At 38.5% G+C, this 22664-nt stretch overlaps 1 protein-coding gene across 3 annotated transcripts in view; it reads left to right on the forward strand.

Moving 5' to 3' along the window:
* LEF1 (lymphoid enhancer binding factor 1) overlaps window positions 1-22664 on the forward strand; it is a 65908-nt gene that overhangs the window by 13681 nt on the left and 29563 nt on the right. For all 3 annotated transcript variants that reach the window (XM_072119323.1, XM_072119324.1, XM_072119325.1), the window contains exons 4-5: window positions 17960-18092; window positions 19995-20085. In XM_072119323.1, the coding sequence (XP_071975424.1) occupies window positions 17960-18092; window positions 19995-20085 (224 nt within the window). The remainder of the gene's footprint in view (window positions 1-17959; window positions 18093-19994; window positions 20086-22664) is intronic.

Genomic DNA, 22664 nt, shown 5'->3' on the forward strand with positions numbered 1-22664 from the left:
CCAGAATGGAGAGAACTGGTAAAGTGGAATGTTTTATATGAAATGATGATTGTTGTAATGAAGAGGGAAGGAGTAGTCTTTCTTTACCCATCCACTTATCTTTGTATGACTGCTAAATTTCAAAATGTTTAAACCAAAAGTTTCAAAACTCTTCTTCATCTAGAAGTTCTTTGAAGGTGACAAGGTAGACTTTTTCCATGGTGGTAAATGTCAGTATGAAAAGGATCAGGCCTTGCCCATTCCTTTTGTTTTCAAGGGAGCAGCTTAGATCCATTTTATCTTTGCAGAAAACTTGCATGCTCAACCAATCAGAAAGCTAATATCTTTGGGTAGTCGGGAGAAATGAGGCCTGCCCATAAGTGTTTATTCAACAACAATCTAAGCCCTCATACACACAATCATTTTTTTTCTTTTGGTGACACGACTGGTTTCCTTGTGGCTGTCTAAAGGCTTCATGGATTGCTATGGACTCATGCACACAGCTGACGATTCCTCACAGCCGTGTCTGATCCCAGGGCCTGTGTTTGTGACTCTGCTCTCCAATAGACGTCTGAGGCTGCACGTGAATGCACTACATTTGTGGGTTGATGGCCTAGTTACTATCACATGACTTGTGGGCTGTCTAAACTCTTTGCCTCTAAAACTGCAAAGAACATGGGGAAAAGGCGACATGTGACTTATAGTGGTGGAAGAATTGATAATGACATAATTAGCCAGCCCATAGTTTGTGTTTTGAATGTGTGTGTGTGTTTGTTTTTGTTTTTTTTTTGTTTTTTTAATCGACTTTACGGACCCATGGTCTTTGGAAGGTAGATCGACTGTTGACACAGTGACCACAAAAATTGCCAGTAGAGCCGTATTTTAGTGGTGTAGGAAAAACATTCTTGTGCAAGAGGCCTTATGCTTATGCCTAACCCTATAGAAGGAAACTATGGTTGATAGAAACAACCTGGAGATTAATATATTACATACAGAGAAGTGTTGACATTTTCAGACTGTTGTAGGTTAATCCTATTGGAAGCATAGCAAAGGCTCAGTCTCCTATCCTCCACCAGCATGACATGTAAGAAGTGGCTTTCTTTTATTGTAGCTTTATGCCTACATTGGATAAATATCCAATAAATTAATGTATTCATATGTAGTCATTGACAATTAGAAAAAAAGTGTATGGTGTTGTTTTTTTTTTTGTTTGTTTTTTTTGTTCTCTATGGTATCTGACAATAATAACCTGTGAGTAGTTAGAATGCATGTCGTGGTCAAATTGGCTACTGACTGAGGTTTAAACAAAAAAATGTACCTTACATAAAAGGGAACAAAGCATGAAGATCAGAGCGTTTTGTGAAAGGAGGTGGGCTTTTTAACACCAACTAATAAGGTGTTTGTTTTAACACCTCCAAATGCCAATGCTTTGACCAGTTGTTTATCATGCAACAACAGTGTCATATCACCAAAGTGGTATGTTTAAATGCAAAAGCTCCTAGCCCCTATAGACGTGCTAAGGCTGAGCCTTTGTTCCCAGATGCTTTTCCTCCCTTTAAATCCTCCAGCTGTTTTATTGAAAGTGAGCAGTCCACGTGTTCCTGGCACATTCGGGGCAGAAATGGGTCCCTGCTACTTTCATCAGTGTGAAAGTGAAGGCGGCTTCATGGGCAGCCACTGCTAACGAAACATGTTACTGTCCACAGATGTGGATCTGGAGCCTTTTAAGTCTATATTATGTTACATGACTAAGTTTTGACTGAAGAAATGAATACCAGCTCCACACAACACATTGCCTTCATATGAGGAGTAAAATCTGTTTCGAATAAGAAGACATCATGTTAGGATTCTTTGTTTTCTCAAAAAGCTTGGGCCTACATTGACTTAATTTAAAGCATTCTCCAATTTTGCCACATAGAGACTGTGTGTAAAATGGGCTGGCACGTGTTGAAAGATGCTTTTTTTTTTTCTCTAGATGAAGTAAACAGAATGTGTGGCTTGGCAGACTGCGGGAGCCATATTCTTGTACAATGTATATTTATGACTTTTCTCTAGCCTAAAGCTCTGTGCAAAACAGCTAAAGGTGTAAAATGTTCATTTCCTGTTGACATCTTCATGAACATTTTTTGCCTCCTACAGAAGGGGTTAACGCCATAAACACCTGTAGTGCTGTCACTCTGTAATGTATATGCTGTCAAAATTCTGTCGCTGAGAGCTTATCTCTACGGCTGACAGTGTGATGCTGTATATATGGCTATACTGTGTATGTGTCTAAGTTACTTGCCTAGGGGTGATTGTATGGTGCTTGTCAGGTACTGTATGTCTTCTACCTCCAAGTACTATGTTGAACAAGAACATAGTTCTAGTATAGGCGAGTATAAGGTCTGGTGTAACAACTGCCTCCATTTGTGAATGAATCTCTTCTAATGGCAGCTGCACTGCTGCCTCCAATAACCAGGACAATCTAACCGCCTTCAAAGATTCAGCCAGCTGATGATGAAACTGGATATGCTTCCTGTTGCTTGACATTGGGATTGAGGGACAAGCCATACTGGCAAGCAATGCAGAATGAACATGCCTGTTACATTCTTGTTTGAGGAATAACTTCAGTAAACAGCCTAGAGAAATGTCCTTTTTCCGATCCTTCCAAAAAGCCTTTCCCACAAGCTGTGGAATATGCAAGGCTCTCATTTTCTGTTCTCCTTGCAAATACATTTCAATAGGCTGAGATAGCGATTGGCACAGGATGACTTTTTACTTTTACTATGCTGTATGAGTACTTTTCCTTTTAATAAACAGAGCAGACTACTATTTCAGGGATATTTTATAGGATAGGTAAGAATAGGGGAGTCAACATTCAGCTATCTCACCGATCACCTGTTGTGAAAAGGTTGTCCCCTAAGTGAGTCTTGTATCCACTTCACAATCCAGCAAAGTCATGTCCATTCATCATATGGCCTGTTTCCACCTCCATCCCATTCAGGTGGAGGAGAATGACCTGCAAAACCAGTTTGGAGTAAAGAGATTGTAGGTCTCATTTGAATACGGCAGACTCTCCAAACCGTTGATCATCCCATGCCAATCGGGAATTGATGAACTATCCTAAGGATTAGAAGATCAACGTAAAAAAAAAAACATTAGCTGCTGCACAATAAGCTACTAAATGTAAGTGCAGCATAAAATGACTACTACTCTGTAGGTCTGGTGAATTCAGTACTTCTGGTTCCTGGTGTAGTGGAGTGCTGTGAGGAACGCTCTCCTCCAAAATAAACAACTCATTTTTCTGTTCTCCTAATTGCCAAAAAGCTAATTTTACATTATATTTTGGCTAGTAGTAGTACAGACCTGTAACTTTTAATATGTACCTCAAACATAATGTAGGTGTAGAGCAGCATATTATAATGACCGATTTTCAGTAATTTTAGCCTTCAGCGTATCAGTAGGACAAATGGGTGATTTTGCAGTGGTTCCTGAAAGTCTATTTACCAGAGTGGATTTGCAAATGGGAAACCAAATTGTTGCTGAACTAAGGTTATAAATGCAGCAGGAGGGTTCAAGGTAAATACCCCCTTATGCTTCATATTTTGGTGTCTTTCGCGTTTTAGATGGAAGACCTCTTTAATAGAACACAGCTTAATGTGATCTCCATATCAGCCTCCATAGACCATAGTGGGCATTTATCAAGTCCAAGACTTTTCAAACCAGTCATGATACCTCCCTCTCCCCTCTGCAGTGTGTGCCGATTTATATATTTGGTTCCTGTGCAATTTACTTAAGTAGGTGACAGGAATCATTTCTAGTAAACATTTGGCATGAAGTTGGTACGTATGGCAGAGCCTGTTGGCCTCTCCCTAGCACATTTAACTCCACTCTTTCGGGATGTGGCAAGGACAGGTGAAAGACTCCTTTTGATTGAGCAAATGAAGTAGAAAAAGATGCAAACCATTGATTTTCCCTTCTTCTCTACACCAATAAAGTGATAAATGCCCCCAATGAGTCCATCTTGTGTGTTCTGAACAACGAGTAAAGAAGTTTCATGCCTAGAACAAGTCTTAAATATGCAGAGAAAGCCATAGCAATGACAGTAAGCAGCTAATCTTTTCTTGACAGTGAAGTGTTAAAGTTTCAAAGCAGGAAAAAGTGTTTTTTTTTTTCCTTTTTTGTGACCCATAGCTGAGAGCTGACGCACAGTATCAGTTTTTCAGTTTACCTTTACTTTCACAATATATCTTTTATATATCGCTGTTCTTCCTGTAAATGTTGTGTAGGTTCTAACTAGCATCATAAATCACTTGAAGGGTATATTTAGCCTTTTACATACAGAGCATACTCAGCTGAAATGATATACCACAGTGTGTCCAACCAGAAAATAAAAATGTGGTTGTGTGTGTCAAAATGCCCAAGGTAGTTCAGCTTGTGGAAATGTAACTAAAGGTGGTGTGATGGTTCTTCATCTCGCAGGGTTTTTTTGTAGGAAGGGAGTCCTGGGTTCATGTCTGATGAGGACGACCTTAATGGAGTTTAGTTATGTATTCTCCATTTATGATCTATAATACAATGATAACATTGGTGGCTTCCACTGTAATTCCTATATGTACTTGCAGAGAAATCCAATAAAACTTGTAGAAGACTATGACTGATACACATGCCCAAATGTAGATGGTGCCAGCAGAAGTGGCCATGCTGGTGTGTAGGATTGATTCTCCCTTCCCTAGCATTCCTACATTTTGCTAGAAAAAAGGAGGACATACATTTTTGTGATGTGTAGAAACTCCATACAGAAGAAGCGATTACCTGCATTCCATAGAATTTGCCTAATGTGAACCGTAAAAGTCATAATGACTCATTTTAAAGATAACTTCTGTTTTAAACCGTTCTCTAAAAAGGGAGAAAATCCTCTCCGGAACTTGTTTTGGGTAGTCCCTTATTCAATGCCCTGGTTGAGCACCTTGTGTAGTAGAGGAAGGGTATTCCTTGGTACCCCCTTTTGTTAGCAGTTTGATTTGCTAAAGATTCAAGGGATTTTGTATCACTAATATGTACCATATATACTCGAGTATAAGCCTAGTTTTTCAGCACAAAAAATGTGCTGAAAACCCAAACTCTGCTTATACTCGAGTAAAAAAATATAGGTTTTACCACGTTTTTGTGGTAAAATTAGGGGCCTCGGCTTATACTTGGGTCGGCTAATACTCGAGTATACACAGTACCTTATTCGGTTAATAAAGTGATATAGACTTTACCAGTCTCCATCATCCCCATGTAAACTATTCTATTATGCAGGAATACATTTTTTTTTCTAGTTTGTGTTGTATGGACATTGGCAATTTACTGTTCGTATACAACCAGCCACTTTGTGTGACTTTTTCTTAATTATAGTTATCTGAATAATTATATTTAGTCTGGGATGAATAATTATTTCTCGCTAGAGAACACATTTATACCACATTGCTGATTAATCTAACGCTCACTCAGAAGGTTTATCTATTATAGTCCCTGGTTAATGCTCGAAAAAGTTATGAGGGATTAAACCACATCACTAATAATTAAATTAGTCAATGTTGAGTGAATCATACTTGTTTTATCACAGATGATGACTACTACTAAGTATTATGAGATAACGTATAAGTGGAAAGAATACAGGGGTGAATCCTTTACTCATACACCAAGAACTTCTGTCTTCTATTTTAATATTGTTATTTCACTTAATACAACATCTAGAGCAGTGGTGGCGAACCTATGGCACGGGTGCCAGAGGTGGCACTCGGAGCCCTTTCTGTGGGCACCCAAGCCATTACCCAGGACACCATTTAGGACTCAATACCTTCTCCTGCTTTCACAGGCAGACTAGTACATGCCTCGTTCAGCGCTATTTTAAAGTGATTAGAAGCTAGATTATCATTGTAGACCCTTCTCCAGACCTGTGATTTATCCTATTAAGGAACCTTAGAGGGAAACTACAATAATAATCCGAATTTCTCTTTCTTTCTACTGTATTGGTGTCCTCAGGATGCCAATACATTTGAAACCTGTGAGTTACTTTAGTTACTTTATGTTGAAAATATGTGGCTTTTGCTTGTAATTTCAGCACTCAGTCCCCAAAAGGTTCGCCATCACTGATCTAGAGGATAGTTGTGCATAGAAATAGGCTCTATAAACATTTGTGGTCCTATTAGGCCATCCACACGTGATGGCTGGCTGATATATCTGAGCCCCCCCCCCTTGAACCCGTACTGAGCTTAGTGTGTATGTGTTGTTTATGTGGAGAGGGGATAAGTCTCTGGTGGCTACTTATCTCCCTTCAGAATAAAAGAATGTGCCATTTATTAAACCATGTCCATTTCTTTCCTCACTTTTGCCTTAAGGAAATTTGTAATACATATTTTTTTTTTTTTTTTTGGTCTTCTTCTGATCCCACAGATATTGGTGGTCATGGCCAATATTTTTGTATATGGCCTGCTTTGGTACTGGTATACATCAGTGTTGGGAGATATGGATTGCTTGCGCTAATAGTATTTTGTGTGAGGAAAGGGGGAACCCAGTTAAAGTTCATGTTACACGCTGGAGAAGGGCAATGTGACTATCCATAACTCATTTCACTTCTTCATGGCAGCAGCAGTGCAAACATTCTCTGTTGTACATCCAGAGTTGATGGTGACTCATGTTTCCATTATCAGAGTACGTATTTTTTTACTTTGATCTACTTGAGTATTTTTATAAAGTCCTCAATGAAACCAGATAAACATGGTGTCTAGTAAACACTGTAAGAGGTCATGTCGGCACCAATAAATTGAATTTGTCTGATGGTGGGAAGACCCTATTAATATGGACTTAATCAATAATGGCAGTGAAAGGAGGACAGTCGGGGTGTTATTGCAGCTGTTCATATGCTGAGATAGAGCTTGTTGTCTCTTTCTACTTTTTCACGGACACAGGCGGCTGAAATAACTAAGCTAGACTCTCCTGCTACACATGAAAGCTTGCACGTGATTTCAACTCTAGACCATCTACATTGTGTTACTGAACTAATCCTATTGTTTTAAATGGAAAAAAATGCTGTTTTGGCACTTTTGTAAATGGTTTCTATTATTATAGAGCCCTATAAAACATGATCTATATCTGTAATATGGCACCCATAGACTTCTGATGTTGTAGAGGTGTTCTCCTCCAAGATCACAGCTGACTTATTTACCGCTGCAGAGTGGCCCTACACATATTAGGGCTCAAAAAAACTAAATAACAGTTCCCATTGTCATTATAATTGCCTCAAAAAGGCTATTAATGAATCACGTGGCTAACATATATTAAAGAAAAAATGTGTTAAGATGCGTTAGTCATCCCTTGAAACTCCATGTTTTAACTTTTGAAAAATAATAGCTCTATTTCTTTCGAAGGCTTTTATACAGGTATACTATGTGACTTTTCATGGTAGTATGTACATTCGCTGAACAAAACTATTCTCCAAAAGACATATGTTAACAAAACCTGTTTTTCGCTTCCACTTTAGAAATTTACAAAAACATTTTCACTAAATCACTAAATATTGCTCATTGTGAAAATAAAATTCCATAATTGTATTGTCCATATTCTTGGGAAGAAAAATTTAAATTAAATTGAAAATATTCTGAATGCTGACAAATGCCTTTTTAAAATTAAAATAGCATGGGCTATTGGAACCGGACACCAGCGCAAAATGACATTCACAAAGTGACAGGTTCCAATAGCCTATGCTATTTTAATTTTAAAAAGGCCTTTATCAGCATTTGGAATAATTTCGGTAGTTTCTAAAAGTTTATTTTAGATTACATGACCCCCTGCCAGTAGTGAGTTCCGGGGGAAGGATTGCTGCAGCAGTCTGTGTGCCTGTTTCGGTCTCCTCTCCCTCACACTCATCCAACTCCCTCATCCCACCTTCTGTCTTGTGCAAGTGAGGGAGGGGGATGGTTGGTGATTAGGAGAGGAAGAATGTGTAGGCACACAAACATAGACTGCAGCAGCTGCCTCATAACACGCTCCACCCCACCCGGGACTCTCCACAAGCTGCTGTCAGGGAGCCTGGTAATGTGAAATAAACTACTATAATAAATGCTATAAAATACTGAAATGTTAAAGGAAACCTACCACCACGGATCTACCTATAAAGGTAGATCAGTTGGTAGGTGGATCTATAGGACGTGAGGATAGCCCTTTTAAGGGCTAATCTTCACATCCCCAAATATGTAAATTTTCTAAAGCTGAGGCTACACGGCGGGCTACTCCATGCCCTGTCTTCTCGGACGAGGACATGCAGCTACGAGGAGCTGCGAGTCGAAGATTTCGGGTAGGAGGATCGAAGCGGCTACTGGGGCGATGAGTAGCCGCGCCGTGTAGCCTCAACTCCAGCTACTCCACGCCCCAGTAGCCGCTTTAGAAAATGTACATATCAGGGGAATACAAGTTATTAAAAAATTGCGGCTATGTGAGAATTGGCCTTTTTAAAAGGGCTATCCTCACGTCCTATAGTTTACCTACCATCCGATCTACCTCTGTAGGTAGATCTATGGTAATAGGTTCCCATTTAAAGGCATTTTCTAAAAAAAAAACTGCATAGAATAGGCTATTGGAACCTGTCACCAGCTAAAAATTACATTCCTGGTGACAGATTTGCTTTAAAATGTATGTCATATTATTGTTTACTATTACTCTAGCTCTATATTGTGACTTGTCCTGGATTTAGTTTCCTATCCCTGTTAATGTTTTTCTGGAGGATGTTTTGCATTTTTATTGAAATGTTTTTCTCAAAACATCCTCCTTTTTTTTTTTTTTTTTTTTTTTTAAATGAAGAAGCTTTAAAAAAGGTACCATAGCTATCATGTTACTGTATCATATTACCATTTGTATGAGGAACCAACCAGACTTGATGCTGGTCACAAAGGTTCACATTCAACTTGTTTTGTTGGCCTGGAGGCATGCAGAGGGGAGTATTTTGGTGAGGTCGGACTCTTTTGATGAAGTAAAGTTAAATGGCTAGGTATGTGTATCCAAAACATGTTAACAGCTTTAGAATGGAAAGCATTTGTAGCTTAGAATGTGAATGTTAGAATTAAAGAGCTGAGAAAAGCATTATCTTTAGCTTCTTTTTTTAGCATGTTTTTTTTTTTTCTCTACTTGGAGAAAACAGCTATGGGTGATGTCAGATCCAGAACTGAAAACATTGAAAGTCCTGGCAGAATGTAATACAGCTGCAGTCCAACATGATGCTGAAATGGGGTTGTGAGAGCATAAAGGCTTTCCGTATTCCCAGGGCGCACAACTGCTTGCGGCCTTGGCTTTGATCTCTTCAAAGGCGGCTGCCTCCTCCTAGATGGGGGAGACTTGGCTGCTGTTCGCTTGCATTGAAAAAAGGCAGAGGTCTCTATTCAGGCAGAAATCAATCACTGTGCAGGAACAATTAAGTGTAATTCAACCATCATGGAACCAGGATGAGATTATGGGTTTGTTACCTGAGTGACTGCGTGGAGATGGGGAGCAGGGGCCTGCTGACACGCCACATTCTGATGACAATAATAGGCACATGAGTGATGTGGCAGGCGGGGGGAGACACAATGACAAATCATGGTCATGCTGTCCAGCCGAGCAGAAAATGAGGTTACAATTGAGAGATAATACTTGCATATGTAACCGTATTTTGGCAAGCTGGGCAACGTAAGGGAATGAATACAATAGGACCCCACTTCAGAAGAACGTAAAAGTGACTGCTATGTGAGATAAAACTACTGTTCAGAATATCAAGATTGACATATTGTCAGTCAATATGAATTATTTAAATTGCTGTAATGATATATATTACAATTTATAGTCATATGACTACCAGCTTTTTTGGAGATGTTGTTGTTATTATTAATAATAATTATTGTTTTTTGTTTTTTCAATAAAAATGTTCTTGTCTAAGTATTTTTTTTTTTCTCATATCTTAAGACCAAAGTTACAGAATATTTCCTCCTTTTGTCAAGGCTAGGGATATTTAAAATTTTATGTGCCGCTGTCTGACTGAGATGTGATTTCCTTTGCATAAAATGGAAATCCACTCATTTTAGCACTTTTTGGCACTTCACAGACCTTGTCTAAGACTGAGAACAAACCTTGTCTCCTTGATGTACGTTATATTAATGACACATGTCCTGTCACTGAAATCCCGGTCATGCCTGTCACAAGATAATATGCAACGGCTGCGCATCTTGTTCTCGGAAACATAAAAATTACAAGTAGGAAATCCTTACTAACCAATTGTAGCAAAAAGTGCCAATTTACCCCTTTATCCCTCTAGGGAATGGCCAATTAGGAAAACAGGCTTTAGAAGCTTATTAGGTTGGCAGTGTCTAGTTATACTTGGAATAGCTTTGTTGTGGCATGTTTGTCTCCAATAAGTAGGTGTGCAGGCCAAAGCACAAACAACTTTAACAATGGTGGTCATTAAGAGAGAGCCATGAATAATGTTCTGCACCATCGTCATATAGGGCAGTGGTACATGACACACATACAGTAGATATGGCTAATGGATATTACAGCTGTCCATACTTGAAGAGAAAAATAATGAATAATTGATAGTATATCAGTTTTGTTGCTTTCTTCACCATTTGTCTTTGAAATCGTCTTGAAGTTCACTCCTAGCCTGAACAACACCTATCGAGGCTTCTGACATAAAAGGATATTTTTCGTAAGGAAAAATAATATATTTTATTCTAGCAAACGGAGTCCCGTTGGCCTTGTCTTGGAGAATCAAGGATTGTACATAGAGGTCAAAGAGCAATAAATAAATGAAAATAAAATGAAAAAGCAACAGCAGGAGTATGAAGATACATCGATGAGGAGTTTAGTACACAGGGCTGCATTTACCTTTTAAGATGTGCAGGCAGAGACATCAGAGGCGTGAGAGCTGCTTTGAGTTACAGATCTTCAAACAATATAAGTCAAAACAAAAAATCAATTCCTCCGGTCCCTGGGAGCAGTTATCTAGAGATAAAAGAGAAAAATAAAGTTATGCTAAAGCAGAGAGGGAAAAGGAACTGATATGCCAAGGGTACACGGAGCATGAGCATAGCTGTAGTGGACCTCGTATGAGCCAACATCAATGAATTTTTTTTCTCATCAAAAAAGTTCAAGCTTGCCAACTTGCTTCAGCAAGGCTACAATCTGCTCCAGGGCTGCCCAAGGCTTTAGCTTCAGTAAAATTCTTTTTTATTTTCTTTCGCCTCCCATCCACTTCTTAAATGTAATCACATATGAATTGTTTTATACACTACCAAAGCAATATAGGACAAAGTTGGTCACAAATCTATTCAGCCAATTGAGAGGTTTGTGTAATGGAATTCATTATTCTGAAATGATATTTGACATCTACACTACTGTGTAAAATGAAATTGGTCAAATCAAATTGATCAATGACTCAAATCCACCTAGTTGTACGCAGGGATCTCAGGAGCAAAACTGTGGTCCCTTTGTTTCAGAACAAGAAAGGGTAAGGGAATGTAGAGACAGGTTATCTTTTCAGGTGACCATGTCTTGGGACAACAAAGGTCAAGGGCGTGTATGTCCTACATAGACGCAGAACAAAGGACAAGGCATTCATGTTGTAAAGAGTGGCGATTGCTCCGCATGAAGTTTTTTTTGGTGGCAGAAGATCTACCGTGTTCTGTTCGTTTGTGCATTTAGGAAAGGGATCAGACTCCCGTATAACAATATACTTGGTTTATTGCTTAAAGTGAAGTTTCTTTATTTAGCAGGCATTGTTAATATGTTGGCATCAAAACACCAGTGATGCTGTGAAGTGAAGAAAAAAATGTAGGCTCTCAGTGGTGGTAGTAGGTTTGTACTGAAGAGCTACTAACATGGTGCCATCCGATGTTGTGTGTTCACTGCACAGCGGGATTGGTGTTTTGATAAAGACCGCAAGGTCTACATATAAGCAATGTAATCTAAATAAAGAACTTCAAATTCAAGCAATATACCTAGTGTGCCTAGTGTTATTTTATGGATGCTATAGAGAAAGGGTTCATGAGGAAGGGGGCCAAAGTCGGGTTAACTAAAGCAACACTGCACAAGACTCCTTCCCCTTAGGAACCTCTAAGGGTGACATGAACTGTCACCAAAAAGGGCCCATTTAATCTCTGAAAACAAAGCTATTGCAACCTGCACTTTGGTATGAAGCTTCTGTATGAACAAAATCCAAGCAACGATGATTGTTATCCAAGCTGAAATATTAAATACCCCAAATATGCCAGTATTGACTTTAATCAGAAGATTAAAATAGATTTTGAAACTCCACTTCTATGTTGAAGTAAAGGTTGGCTTTTTTTGAATATCTGGGAGTACAATCAATAAAATTACACTTTTTGAATATTGAAATTGGTATTTAGCAACCATAACAGTTCTAGCCCGGGGATACTTTACCATACTGTGTAATGGCTATCCAGTTAAGTGTCCAGCAGTGGTAGCTGTAAGACACTGTTTATATGACTGGAGACTTTTTTTTTTTTTCTTGTAACAAAAGTATCTGTACAGCAGAAATGCCTGACCTTTCCCAGGCCTTTGATCATACTAGCAAGCTGTGAGATAATGAACAGTGACTCAAAAAAAGGAGATTTGGAAAAGCCTCATGTTTTCACACTAATGGGCTGATTTCCACATTCAGATGTGTCACATTAAACACAAACTCCTAGTTTCTAGCATGAGCTGTGATATGTCAATGTGCTTTCTTCTTATTAAGCCAGGATGAGAGTATAATATCTATAACCTAAGCTTTGTTTTTTTATAAAATTTAGGCCAGATTTCAAGGAAAACAGTTTTACAAATATATACTGTTTTCTACTGGCCAAACATGCCAAAGACAGATATTCTTTTGTGAGCTGTATGCCTAATATAGGTGAATATACATTAGTGTAAATTACATCAATAGAACACACTCATTTGGTGCCAACTCTTCCCCTGCCCCCCACCGCTTCCATCAATGTTATACGGGTATGAAGGATTGAGCATGTTGATTTCGCCATGCCTGATCCTTTTGTTCTTGGGGAATATAAAGCAGTACCAGAGAGGCTATGAAAACATTAACATGGGCCAGGGGAATAGTTGTCAGCTCATTGACAATTTGGCAAGGCACTATCTAAAGTTTGTGGTCGTCTTAGTTGTGTTTAAGTAGCCAGAAAATTAATATTTAATTCTGTTTAGAAAAAAACATTTTAGCCTTTTTATTTTGGTGATGTTTAAATTTCTTCAACTTTTATATAAGGTTGGTACTGGATTTTAAATGCTCCTATTGATCTGTTGAAAGTTTGCAGGTAGCTCAGTATTTCAAAAGTGTAAAAATAACTTTTCTTTTGGTCTTCATCTACTATAAAATGTTTTATTAATGTAAATGTTATGCCATATAACAGTGCTGTGTAGCTTATACTTTGTGAAAGCAGGTCCCATATAAGTCTATACATTCACAACTGTGGCTATTAAGTTTGTTAACTTGTTAATATACTCCATTTATAAGCATCTGACAGTATGAAAGCAATTAATGGATGGGGGTACAGAGGAGAAAGAATGGCCTTGTCTCACAGCTAAAAGTTACTATTTTATGTTGTATGTCAAAGGTGAGGAGTCCAGGGCTCTCCCATGGATTAAGAACAATGTCTTGTATTTGTAACTGTGGTCAGTGACCACAGTTTCTTTTCCCATAACCATGTAACTGCTGAATTGGGCCCTTTTGTCTGTCCTTAATGCAAAGTGTAAGTTTGACCTCTTTCATCAGTAGTTGGACATGCTAAATATAGAGCCATTCATTCCTTTGATGAAATGGAAGCTTCTATGTCCTGTAAGGTCACATCTATAAACTAGAACCCCCTGCTTCCATGCTTCAAATAGTTTATACATCTACAAAACCTCTTTCATAGTTTTATTATGTATCATAATATGAAATATACCGGTTATTTTCCTATCTACAAAGTGATGACTGACTTTAAGAAAAAAAAAAAATCTACGACTGCACTTGTTGTCAATACCTAATGTCACATCCTAGTGAAGCAGAGAAAGCCTTCCCTTCTTGAGTAACAGGGTGCAATTTAAAGTTGCATTACACTTTTTATTTTTTTTTATATATATTTTCAGTTATCAGATTTTTATTTATTTATGTTTTTTGTCATATCTCCACCTTGGGATTTCTTAGAGTTACATATTCCCATCCAATAACTGTTTGCAAACTGACTGAAGTATTAACTGTAAGAAGAAGTCCACTGAGGAAAAATCGGATTAATTATGGAGTATGTGGAAGAAGAACAAACATTTTGTTTTGAAGATGCTTATTTCCTTTGTCTTCTTTTAACCAAAGAGACTTTGCAAATCATGTAAGGCCTCTGCTATGTGCATTATGCACTGGGGATCGCATATCCAGAGAATTGCCTTGAAAACGGAAGAGACACTTAGGGGAAAACAGATGTGTTAGCAAATCATAAACTGCTTTTGCTTAGCTTTGTGCAGCACATCAGAGTGTGAAGATGGGAGCTTGCAAGTATTTTGCCAAAGGACAATGAACTACTTCCACTAATTACTTTTGTTAATACATGAGAAACTTGTGTAGCTGACAGTAGGTCATAGGGCAGGTCCTTCTGGATCATGGCACCTAAAGGCTTTAAGGATTATTTCTTCCTGGGAAGCTCCCAACATTGATTATCAGCACCAATATTGTGTATACTACACATTGACTTGCATGTTCATCTTCCCAAATGTGCTTCTTTTTAGGACGATTGCAATGAGTGATCACAACTAATCCGTCAATCAAGAGTTTTTATTGGCTTCCCGATTTGGCCTTTCATTGTCTGAACAATCTTTCCTAAACGAATACTCCCATTGGCCCAGAATTACTAAAGCCCCTGCACCAGTTTTCTTTTGGACTTTGCGCGTTCTTTCATGTGCTTGCACATTTATTTAAGGAGTATCCGAGACACATTTATCATGCAAAGTCCATCAGAAATGTTTTGCATGCACCGTGTTAGAGGTGAACCAAAAAAAAATTTGTGCACTATGTCGGAGCAGTGCAAGGGCGCCAGATTCATGAAGAATGGCCACCACAAATCAAGAATCTGATGCCCTCGGCACAATACATAGGGAAACTGCACTGGTTTTTTTTGGCCATTTTGTGCAGATCTAAATATGTTGGCAGAACATCTTTTGTTAATAATGTTATAAAAGATATTTTAACCCGTTCACCAAGCCCAAAAATTAATTTTCAGAGCTCTGAACAGTTCTTGCCTATGTTTTCAGATCTATTTTGTGAGGCAGTGCCAGACCAATTATTCCAGGCCCGGACCACCCATTTGACAGAAGAGTTCCTAATAGAATGATGGGTTCTATAACTACCCTAACAGCCTGGCTCCACCCATCTGACCATGGCAATCTGCAAATATTGATTGACAATTGATTGCTCTGGAGTAATGGCGTCTAGCCAACCGCTGCAGAATCTAACAATGACTATTTAATAATTCCAGGGTTCTATTTGAAAGGGGAGATGATCCAATCTCTTAGCAATAATTGGCTAGGGAACTTCTAAGTAAGTCCAATTGATTTGTATTTCATTGGCTGGCTCTCATTTATAGGCAGTTGAAAGCAAATATTGTTTAATGAATCAACCGATCTCTTAAAATAGGTAACTGCATTCCATTTTGAATTGAACAAATGGGTAAGAAGTACTTGGATATTTAACAATATTCTATTAATACCCAAGTTACCCAAGTGTGATTCCAAGTTAGTCTCTCTGGGAAACCATTGTACATATTAAAAATATTCAAAGTGGGCAGAGCTCAGTAGTTGGCTAAAGGTTTAGCCTCAAGGACAAACTAAGGGTAGGTGATCTTGGTCCATCAAAGGGAGAGTGATACACTGTACAGACGGTTGGTGTTATGTGTCAGCTTAGATGTTAACTTGTTATTCTAATGGGGATGTTATTATAAATAATGGAAAAAATAAGGTACCAAGTGTATTATATACGGATATGCATCAGTTCTCATTGACAAGACATAATGTACTCAATGTGTTATTAGAAAAAAAACACCTCAGTTTTTTGTACTGTATTAGAATGGAAATTCTGCATACAGCTGACAAACAATATGATTTTTTATTTCTTGAACTTTAAACCTTCTCTATATGACAGAATATCAAAAGGACAGTGTAGGGTCAAGCTGGATTTCCCTCCGGTAGAACTCGACTCATGAATAATAGTAAGATATTAGAATTCTTTTGTTATTTAGTGACAAAAAGATCTAATTCTTGACACACCTACCGGCACTGTGTTCACTATGCAACTGGCAAAAAATATAAGACAAGGCCAAAGCTTAAATTAAAATCCTTAGGTTCTTATCTTCTTCCCACAGGAAAGCAAATCTGTGTTGAAAACCGTAAAATTAAGAGGAGAGCTAGGATGGCATAATTTAGTGAGAATTCATGGTGCTGGATTTTTTTTTTTTTTTTTTTTGAGCTTTATGACTGGAGGGATAGGCCAGACATTAATAAGATACAGTAATACAACTTCATGTGGTCTGTAAGAAAAAGGGAATGAAAACAAAATGAAAGAATGCTGCTTTTAGGTTTTTTTGCTTTTTATAGGTCTTTTTTGTTTTAGAATTCAATGCTATGTTATTTATTTTGTTTCATTTATTAGCAAATGTTTTGTTTCTTAAGAGTTGTAATAGTACAGACCGGACAGGACATCTGTGTGTGTGTTTGAACTTGGTGACATTAGCACATGGCTCTCTTGTGCCCTCCCATCCTACTTTTTTATATTATTACAAAGTTTGCCCATTCAAATTGGTGGATAATCCTGTGAATTGTACTAACACAGCCCCGTTGAAGGGACAAGATATGTATTAGATAAGAGTCTTCTTTTTCAGTCATGGGCTGTGTTTCAATTAAAGTGAATAAGGGTAGGTGGAAAAGGAAAACCACATTTTTTTTTTATCTATTGTTATTAATATTAAATGCAGTAATGTGCTTTTATAAAGAAGGCTATTGGGGGATGTCATACATGTAGTGTATTACCTGCTGATTTTACTACTTTACAAGTATAGTGCATGGAATTTATGTAAATTTTCATTTAATTGCTGTGGATCATGTTGTTTAATTCAACTTTTGCAATGTCATGGTTGAATCACAACAACAGGAGCCCCTGCCACAACAAAATGTGACATAGAGCATTAGAACATTGGAAATCAGCCGATTTTTGACTGGTTTTGATGCTGGTGTAATAAATGCAAAATTACGTTACATGTGAAGATGGCCTCAGAGGAACTTTACCTTCAAAATCAACTATGATAAACTAGCAAGAATACTTATAGATCCATGCACATCACTGTGGTATTATCTTATATATGTTAACTGTGGCCTCCTTCCTTCTAAAATAAATGTTTAAAATTGTGCTAATGACCCTACCCTAGACCCTCTGTGATCTGACTTTACCGACTGTTACACTGTCCCTCAGAATTTTATCCCTCTCTCTGCTCAATGTAGTTTCATGGAAGCAGAAGAGGTTTCAGCAAACAGTGGAAGGGGGAAGCGGTAATGCCTCACAGAGCCCTTCTGGCTCATTAGCATACTTTTAAAATTTGATTTTTAGAAGGAAGAAGGCCATGGATAACACATTTTAGAAGATTACCACAATCCTAGTGCCTCTGAGTAAGTGTCTCTGGTTTATCGTGCTTAATTTTGATGGTGGATTTCCTTTAAGGTTGGATCATTAAGCACCTTGCTATTAATTTATGTCTAATTGCTTTGTGTAATTATGATTCTGGGTAGAATGTCTGACCATACACCTTACCAAATGTCAAAAAGTTCTTTCATACTAAAATTATGACAAGTAATTTCTGTAGTAATATACATGTAAAGATTTGCGGTTTCAGGATTTTTTTTTTAAATGCAATATTTAAGATGTATATTTATTTATATTGTAACTTTCTCTCCATTGTTGCAGTCAAACAAGGTCCCAGTTGTGCAGCCATCACATGCAGTGCACCCCCTTACCCCTCTCATCACATACAGTGATGAGCACTTTGCGCCTGGAGCTCACCCTTCACATATTCCATCAGATGTCGGCTCAAAGCAAGGTATGAATTATTGCTCCAGATTGCTCATTTATTGATTTCTTATTCATGGCAAAACCAAAACTGATTGTTTTGCGACACATGCAACATGAACAGATTCGACAATTTTTAGACCATATAACTATAATGGCTTAATATGCAAATATAATGCCTATGCTTTATATCAGTCTTTATAGACCTATAGCCACAAATATTATAGCTATATAGCTGCAGTTAAACCATCCCTTATCTTTTTTAAAAGGCATTTACAACTTCTATCTGGGGCATAAAAAAATTAAAAGCACAGCTGTGAGAAGGGATTTAATTTTTAGGGTATAAAAGCTTTTCCAACTTTTAGTGTGATTTTCTTTAACAAGATTCTTGAAAATAGTTCTTGAAACTTTTCTTCCGTTTCAATCACAGGAGATCCCTCCCCTTCCTATTTTTTTTAAATGGGATTTCCCATGACCTAAACCAACACCAAATCTAAACCACTAAATCTAGGAGTAAAATGTAACGTAGTATTTGTAGTTCCCCCATCTTGGTTGGCAATGGGTTGTACTGCCTTTGACTGGGAAAGGAGTCTGTTTGCTTCTCAGCAAAAATAAAAACCCAAACAAATTGAAAATTTAATTTTATTTTCACATACTTTCACAATTTTAGAATTTCATTATTTTAATAATCTTTTTGTAAATAGATATTTTAATTACCAATAATGTTTAGAAGTATATGACTTCTTTTTTTTTTTAGTATCCTGGTATTTCTCATGTGATATATTCATTTAACAAAAATTGTTCAAATGCAATACAATATACAAAGAACATTGACCAAATTGAGTTTATTAGATTTAATTTCATTCAGCAGAAGAAAAAATATCAAATCACTTATAGCAGAGAAAACTATTTAAAGTGAACACTCATCAAACATGCAAGTAATAATAGGAGTTAATCGTGTTGATAATTCCATTACCCGTCTTATGTTTGCATTGAGCTCCAGAACCATGGTGCAGGAAAGCTGGCATCCATTTGGGAAAGGATTAGGTGATTGTGGCAAGGTGTTTGGTCTACTTGTTGTAGGGTTTTCAATCCCTCTACAGTGAAAGAAGATGTGCAATTTCTTATGGGATTTTTCTCCATATAATTTTTGTTCTACAAAAAGTACTACCAATGCAAAACAGCTTGACCTTGCCGCCCAAAGGCGTCAGCTTGATGAAGAGCTTAGTAGAAGCTGCACTGACAATCGGGAGCCAAATGAATCATATCAAGAGTGAGCATTAGAAGCCTTAAAATGATTCATAATTAGTCACTGATCCTCTGTGGTTGAAACGGAGAGGAAAAAAATGCAATGCAACCTTTAGGGAATGTAAGTTAATGGACAAGCCCTAATGTAATGTACCTAATCTAGGCTGTATTTAAGCCTATTTTGGGCAAATGCATTTTAATTTTTTTTTAATTTCTTCATTTAAAACTTTTAAAGACAACATTATTAGGGGAAAATTCAAGTACAATAAAACTGCTTATTTTCTCCTGGATTTTATTTTTAAGCATATCTATCTCAGCGTGTAATTTTAAGGGTTAAAATCAAAATCAGAAATTGCCTAAGCACCTTATAAATGTAAATTTCATGGTTATTGCATTATGCATGCTGTTCATGTATATTTTTCCTCATCCATCAAAAAATAGAACAGAACTGGAGGACAGTGACTAATCCATTGAGGGCTGAGAAGGAATTAATGTCCTCCGGGGTAAAATTGCAGCACTTACCACTTCTTTGCACTGGAACCTAACATTATTTGTTGTACATTACAGTTAAAGCAAGAAAAAGAAGTATTGATGTGACTGTCCTGTAACTCTGCCTACTGTTATATACACACACACACATATAGTCTTTGGAAAATGAGATATTTTTTCGGCTTTTTTTTAACAGGCATGCACAGGCATCCTCAAGCACCTGACCTACCTACCTTCTACCCACTGTCTCCTGGAGGTGTGGGCCAGATGACTCCTCCTCTCGGCTGGTAAGTTTTAGGAATACATTTAATATTGCTAATAGCACAAGAAAAAATGTAAAAATGTATTTTTTGTAACAATTCTTTGCATACATAGTCTGGAGTTTCATAAAACAAGAAGAATAAGAACATGTTTCTGCATATTGGAGGGGCAGGATTGCCAGTTAGAACAAACTACACAAAAAAACCCCACAGCAGATGCAGGGGAGGATTTATCGAGCCTCTGCTCATGATGAAGTCCCCACCCCTAGGGCCCTTGGGATACATCAGGAGTCTCCAAACCCTGAATGTATTTGCTGGTCGTGCTTTGCATTGTAACAGTTCCTGCCTTGAGTAGAATTGCACTGTAACTTGCAAGCTTTCAGTCATGCAAGTTTGGTAAGTGCGCAGCACCGAGGAAGGGGCACCTCACGCCAGACCACTCCGCCACTGGCCCCACCCCTTCCACGCCCACCATGGCGTGATGGTGTATTAAATAGCAATTACTGGCAGTCCGATATAATTGCAATTATTTTGGGCTTAAATGCCAGAAAACCGCAATACAATACCTGATAAATCTCCCCCAAATGACTGTTGATGGATGAGCATCATCCACCACAGCTTCTATGGTTTTGCCTGAAAAGTAGCACATCGGGGTGCTGTTTTTCTCTTCAGAACAACCCACACCACAGTGGAACCAGACAGATTCTAGCATGGCTGGAGTCTGGCTCTGAGTTGTGGTCTCTCCAGTTCTCTTTAGTCCATTAATGGATGTGGACTCATGGACCTAGCAGCGTCCTAATGGCAGAAGCCATTACCAAACTTTCTAAGAATAGAGAATGAAAAAACTGAAAAGTATTGCTCCCATTTACGAGAGAATAGTTAATTTGCCATTCAGGAGGTGGGAGATACAATATGACATTTTCTTTTGAGTATACCGTATATACTCAAGTATAAACCGAGACCCCTAATTTTAACACAAAAAACTAGAAAAAGCTATTGACTCGAGTATAAGCCAGGGGTGGAAAATGCATTGGTCACAGCCTCCCAGTGTAGGTAGATGGCCTGCCAGCCTCCCAGTATAGGTAGATGGCCTGCCAGCCTCCCAGTATAGGTAGATGGCCTGCCAGCCTCCCAGTATAGGTAGATGGCCTGCCAGCCTCCCAGTATAGGTAGATGGCCTGCCAGCCTCCCAGTATAGGTAGATGGCCTGCCAGCCTCCCAGTATAGGTAGATGGCCTGCCAGCCTCCCAGTATAGGTAGATGGCCTGCCAGCCTCCCAGTATAGGTAGATGGCCTGCCAGCCTCCCAGTATAGGTAGATGGCCTGCCAGCCTCCCAGTATAGGTAGATGGCCTGCCAGCCTCCCAGTATAGGTAGATGGCCTGCCAGCCTCCCAGTATAGGTAGATGGCCTGCCAGCCTCCCAGTATAGGTAGATGGCCTGCCAGCCTCCCAGTATAGGTAGATGGCCTGCCAGCCTCCCAGTATAGGTAGATGGCCTGCCAGCCCCCTGTAGTAGGTAGATGGCCTGCCAGCCCCCTGTAGTAATAAATAAAATAATAAAAATAAACTCGGTACTCACCATTCCGGGCAGCTCCTCTTCTATCTTCATGTGTGCAGCAGGACGGCGACTGCTCCGTGCGCACGGCCCGGCCAGCGCACAACTATGATGTTAGCCGCTGCACAGAGCCGTCATGTCCTGGCACCGGCCGGAAGAAAGAAGAGGCGCTGACTACGGAGCTGCCGCAGACCTGCTGCTCACATGAAGATGGAAGAGGAGCTGCCCAGGTTGTCGGAATGGTGAGTACTGAGTTTATTTTTAATATACCCGAGTATAAGTCGATTGGGGAATTTTCAGCACAAAAATTTTACTGAAAAACTCTGCTTATACTCAAGCATATACAGTAATTTATATGAAACTTTAAGATGGTTGTTTTGAGAGTTATGTAGCAACCAAATTTGCTGCAGTATTATAATGGGACACCGCATATTCCAGATGCATGCCACGTGGGTTAAATCATTAGGACAACACCTGTCCATATCTGAACACTGACTGGTAGATGGGAAGTGTGTTCTAAAGCTTCACTTTTATCTGTGTTTTCATAATATTTTGCAATTGGGATCAAACAGTATAGTGCATAGCTTGAGCATGTTAAGTTCAAGTTCACACACTCTTGTGCATGGCTGTGTCAGTCTGTGCACAGCAGTGAAGGCTGATTGTGAATCATTCAAGTCTGTGATTTAAGCCTCTGTTCACACCACTCCCTCTTTTCCCTTCTTCTGACTCATATAAAGCAAAGATTTATCACATCTACTGAGGCATAATCCTGTCTGGGATGAGATAGAGTATGACGATCTTATTTTGAGGATGTATACAGTTTATTGAGGCAATCCTCCTCCCACTAATACACATTGCAGCAGTTTTCTGGTTGAGCATCTGTGCAAGTCTTGTACTGGTTGTCAGTCACCTTCCTTTACTACAAAAATCTGGAATAATTATTTCTGGTACTATTCTCATATTGTAGGGTAGCAGTTTCAAATATTGTTTAGCAAATCGTTCAGTTCAATATGATACTTTATTATATATCTTATGAGAGGAAATTGACTC

This window comes from Engystomops pustulosus, chromosome 1, assembly GCF_040894005.1.
Source record: "Engystomops pustulosus chromosome 1, aEngPut4.maternal, whole genome shotgun sequence".
Classification (NCBI taxonomy): Eukaryota; Metazoa; Chordata; class Amphibia; order Anura; family Leptodactylidae; genus Engystomops; species Engystomops pustulosus.